This window comes from Grammomys surdaster, unplaced genomic scaffold (genome assembly GCF_004785775.1).
Source record: "Grammomys surdaster isolate TR1022 unplaced genomic scaffold, NIH_TR_1.0 251, whole genome shotgun sequence".
Lineage (NCBI taxonomy): Eukaryota > Metazoa > Chordata > Mammalia > Rodentia > Muridae > Grammomys > Grammomys surdaster.
The window spans coordinates 793,900-799,294 of record NW_021604692.1 but is presented as its reverse complement, the minus strand read 5'-3'; the positions used below and the strand labels follow the sequence as shown (position 1 = coordinate 799,294).

Here is a 5,395-nt window from a genome sequence, read left to right as displayed (position 1 = left end):
CTGGTGACATTTTGGACTTGGATTCTGGCAAAGGTTTGGACTCGGATACTGGTGAATCTACTTGGACTTTGACACGGTGAGCCTTTATCTCAGCTTACTGCTTGAGGTTTGCAGGTACTGGTTTTAGTTTTTCATTTTATTGTGTTTAGTTTGTCTTTGATTTTAGACATTCATTTTTACATAGTTGAAATTATCTTCATTAATTATCTTCAATTTGTCTTTTTCTACCTACTCAATTTCATTGCCTTTTATTTACTTTTTAAAGTTTTTGTTAAGAAACAGTAAGCATACAATGTAGGACATTTCCCCCCAATTTTCTGTATATAACACATAATGCACATTGATAATATCCACCTAATCTAAGAACCTGTACCCCAGCCTCTTCTCTTTCCTAATGAATCCCTTTTTACCACAGGCTCTTTCCCCTACCTAGGCTTCAGCAGTTTAGAGTCAATACCTTTGGACTGACTTGTTACACACAACAGAGTGATTTCCAGATCCATGTTCTTTATAAATGACAATTTCACTCTACAGCTGAGCATGTGATTCTTGCCCTTTTGTATCTGTGTATTGTCAATCAGTTAGTGGTTGTTGCAGCCCTGGCTTGACTGGATGAACCCATCTTGATCAGGAAGTTTGGACCTTTTGAATTTTTTTATTGGATATTTTATTTATTTACATTTCAGATGTCATCCCCTTTCACCATTTCTCCTCCCTAGAAACCCCCTATCCTATCCCCCCTCCTCCTTTTTGCTTTTATACTATTTTAATTGCATGCAAATATTAAAGTTCTAGGTTGAAGAATTAACAATACAATAGCTGTAAATAGTCAAGAAACAAGCAAGACAGTAAACAAGTTCCCTGAACACTCCTGTGATCACTGGTTCTAAGGGCTTATCAAGATGACCAAAATATCTGAGCCTACTTCCCTGTTCACCGGTGTTGATTATGCTTTCTGCTTGTTACTGTTACTGTGCCCACATGGCCTCAGTATCTGAGTAATACTGGCTCCAAAGATGAATCTGGGTTCTTCCTCCTCGTCCTCTATTTTGTTGCCTAGTTTCAGAAGCATGATGTGGGCTGCTCTGTCATGTTTTGATAGGAGTCAATGAGAGGGTCTGGGCTGGCCTTTTCTGTTGTTTTTGATGTTAAAGAGATTTTTTAAAAGTCTGATTTCAATTTTGCTGTTTTGTTGTTGTTTGTTTGTTTGTTTGAATTTAGCTCTTTGAGAAGTTTACATGATACTTTGGTCATATTTAACCTTTCCCCTATCTCCTAACAGATCCTCCACACGACATTTCCTGCCATGCTTGTTTGGGTCTTTTATTTTGTTTTGTCTCTGGCTGTCAAGCACAGTTTCTCTTGTCCTTATACTCGTCCACTGAAGAGTAGTCTGTCCAACCTTATCAGGGGCCATACCCTTAAAATTGATAGCTCTCCTGCCAGCTATCAATTGGGAAGGGCTCATCAGCTAGGTGTGTGATTTCTTGTCCACTTCCCCTCTTCATGAAGAGATTTTGACTGACTTGAGGCTGAGCAGGTCACAGTGCTGTGAGGTCATAAGTGCAATTGCTCTACAGTGCCTCTGGCTCTTACAGAATTTCAGTTTAGATGTTTTCTCTCGTCTTAGTTCTTCGTTGGTAATTTAATATGTGTCTAGAGGTTTATCAATTTATCTAGATTTTTTTCATTACCTTCAAAACATTCTCTAGTGATTGTTTGGATTCCCAGATTTCTTTGTATTTATGTATACTGCCTTATCTTCTCTCTAATAGTATTAATGTGTATCTTCCTATTTCTATGAGTTATTAGTGAAGTGTCCATTAGTTATATTTGTCCTTAGACTAAACAAGTCTTTGTTACTGGAGTGCTTTGAATACTCTTGGCTCAGGGAGTGGAACTATTAACAGGTGTTGCCTTGTTTGATGAAGAGTGTCACTGTCCAGGTGGGTTTTGAGGTCCTACTCCTAACTTTCTAGAAGTGACAGTCTTTTCCTAGTAGCCTTCAGGTGAAGATGTAGGGCTGTCATCTCCTCCTGCTCCATACCTGTCTGGATGCTGTCATGCTCTTTCATTGGTGATAAGGACTGAACTCCTGAACCAGTAAGGCGGCTCCAAATAAATGTTGTCCTTTATAAGAGTTGCCTTGGTCATAGCGGCTATCCACAGCTAAGAACTCCAAACTGAGAAAGTTACATTTTCTTTGTATCATTTCAGTCTCCATGTCATCAATTCATATTCTGAACTTGATTCTAATTCTTTGAGATTTGGTTTGTACTTATATTTCTATGACTTTGACATGCATCATTCGATTATTTGGACCACCTTTGTGTTTGTATGTATTAGAACAAATATTTAAGGCTATAAATGTTTCTCGTAGAGCCACTTTTACTTTTCTTCTATCTTGCATCACTAGGTGGTGTGGACACTGACCGTTCTTATCGAGAAAGATGAGGAGATGGCAAGTGTGTCAGGACCTTAGGTCCAGCCCCTTTGAGGAAGACGCCTTAACAAATCATTACCAAATACTAACATCCCTTGGCCAAGGAGCATTTGGAGAAGTCCGATTGGCTAGCCATCTGCTCACCCACACAAAGGTAGCAGTAAAACTTCTCTCCAAAAGCAGGAGAAACCCCATCTTCAAATCCGAAATCGAAATCATGAAATCCCTCGATCATCCACATATTATTAAACTTTTACACATAATCGAGACCACCAAAAACATCTTCATCATTCTGGAGCATGCTGTGGGAGGAGAGCTGCACAGCAGAATTGTGGACTTTGGGTACCTAGCAGAGGAGGAGTGTCACAGGCTGTTCAAACAGATTGTGTGTGCCCTTCAGTACTGTCACCAGAAAGGGATAGTCCACAGGGATTTAAAGCCAGAAAACATTTTATTGGACAGAAAAGGAAATGTAAAACTGAGCGATTTTGGATTGAGTACCAAGATAATCACTGGCCAGAAGCTCTCAACGTTCTGTGGGACCCTCCCTTACTGTGCCCCAGAACTGTTTATAGATCAAGGGTACGATGGCCGGGCAATTGACATCTGGAGCTTGGGGGTCGTACTATACTTTATGTCCACGGGGTGCCTCCCTTTCGATGGATATACTTATGAAGCAATAAAGGAGAGGATCTTGGGAGGAAAATACTCTATGAAGTTCAGGTTGTCAGCAGAACTTTGGGATGTGATAGCCAAACTGTTAACAGTCAACCCTGGAGAAAGGCCAACAGTCCATGACATAGTCAGATTCAAGTGGCTAAAGCAGAGCAATGAAGCTTCTCCTGGTTCTTTGGGAGAGAACACCGACAGCCATCCTGATCCCATTATAATAGACATCATGAGTGACCTGGGATATAATCCAGGAGAGATAAGGGAAAGTTTGCAAGAAAAAAAATTCGACCAGGTGATGGCTACTTATTTAATGCTCAAGCAACAGTCCCACTGGGAAGAGAAGTCAGCCAAAAAACCAGATCCTAAGCAGTGTGATCAAACTTTGGAAAACACAGGGCCATTCGTAAGAAAGCAAACAGCTGTGAGGACAGGATCTAGTGTGCCTACCCTTCCCACCTTCAATTTTCCCAATGAACCAGAAAGTCTTGAGAAGGGAAAAAGAACTACAATGAGCCAAACTATGCCACCCACCCTTAACTGCTTCAACAACCACACAACTCGAGTTCACCGAATCCACCGCCAGCTTGACCAGAGGGCTAACTTCCTCATGAGTGCCTGGGGGGAGAGAGAGAACTGTGACACTTCAGAAGAAACCTCTAGCAGAGAGTTGCTGGAATATTCATTGCTGAAAATCCACCCATTCCACTCAGCCATGGATATTTCCAAAACTGGCTCTACCTATTCCAAGATCAAGGAGTCCTCACAGTGTGTTACATGTCATCATGCCTCTGTGGAGGAAGACGAGTGCAAGAGCACCAACATACCCAGAGGAAAGATGAGCCCAACTCCTCTACCAACTTCACCTCAGCAGGACCTCATGAGAAAGCTCCATATTGTCACTACAGCTGGCTCAATGGACAAAATGAACTTCCAAAATAGACTACCTCAATTGTCCAGCAAGAAGGCCAAGGGTGAGGGTCCTGCTATAAAAGAGAGAGAGTCCAGATCACCCTCCCCCAAAACAGCCCGGGAACACTTCCTCCGTAGCAGGCGTCAGACTGCACCCCAGCCCCCCTTTAGTAGAAGAGTCTGGAAGACTTTGAAGAACGGCTTTCTAAAAGGCCTGAGAACTTTATGTTGCTGCCTGCCAATCCAAAAGAGAGTGCACGTAGCCAACAACAGAGACCTGTGAGTTAAAAAAGCTGTGGAGGCAGCCATGGGAACAGGTAAGTAGAGAGGATACAATGCATTTCTAGCTCTAGGCCTTTATATTTTAAATAATGTCACTCCTTTAAAGAAACAAAATATTTATTTACTGTATGTGCATGGAGGTTAACTAGCCGCTGTCAGTTCTGTCTTTATCCTGTATCTGTCCTGGGGAATGGATTAAGGTTTCCAGCCATGGCAGCAAGTCACTGATCTGATTCCTGGACTAATTGATATGCTTTGAAATCAATGGGTTATAAGAATATACTTTTTAGGGGTTGGTGATAACATTATATCACACCAGCAATCCAATCCCACAGTATCCTTTGTGGGTAAGTTAACCATATGTAGAGAGCAGAGACAGTGTCTAGAGCCTGGCCAGGGTGTTGGAGAAGGGCGGATGAAGGGATCAGTGGAGCACTTGGGAGGAAACATCCTGAGGGCCCATGGTCACACAGGGTCAGCAAAGCCAAGCATAAGACCTGAAGATTTCTCCTAAGAGTTCCCATTCTTATGTCTGCTTAAAAGAGTACTTAGAGACACAGTGCTCTCTGAAAGATGATACCAGAGAGTGAACCGCAGCTAGCTGAGGATGCGGACAGGTGCGGGAGAGAGCCAGGTAGGAATGGTTGGGTGCCAGTGGGAAGTCATGTCTACATCAGAGTCTGAAACTAATGGCAAACTCTTTCTCTGTCTGCAGACTAATAGAGTGTGTCTCGGTGGTGTGACACCCTTCTCAGATCCCCTGAATTGAATTGAAGTATTGAAGACTGAGCAAGGATTCTGGAAGTAAGTTCTGAGCTCATGGTTGTCCTGACTCTGCCCTCTAGGTTGGTTCTTGATGGTTGGTGGTTCCTCAATTGCACCAGCCAAGTGAGGTGCTCCATGGAACTTTGAAATCCTATAAACAAGGTATCATAGCATGCAGGTCATCATCAGGAAAACAGGCCTCAGAAGAACTGCCATGCTTGGAGAGATCATCAGCTGCCTGTCTCCAGATGTACCTCTCAGCCATTAGAAGAGACAGAGGGCACTGGAAGCAGAGACCCCAGAGTGCCTGACCTCTTTGTGTTT

General features: G+C 42.6%; 1 protein-coding gene across 1 annotated transcript; it reads left to right on the top strand.

Annotated features, from left to right (window-relative positions):
* The first annotated feature begins 2,450 nt into the window (after positions 1–2,450).
* On the top strand, positions 2,451–4,307 carry LOC114627274 (sperm motility kinase X-like). The gene has a single exon (XM_028774995.1). It carries the CDS (start codon positions 2,451–2,453, stop codon positions 4,305–4,307), a length of 1,857 nt encoding a protein of 618 aa, XP_028630828.1.
* Positions 4,308–5,395: the final 1,088 nt, after the last annotated feature.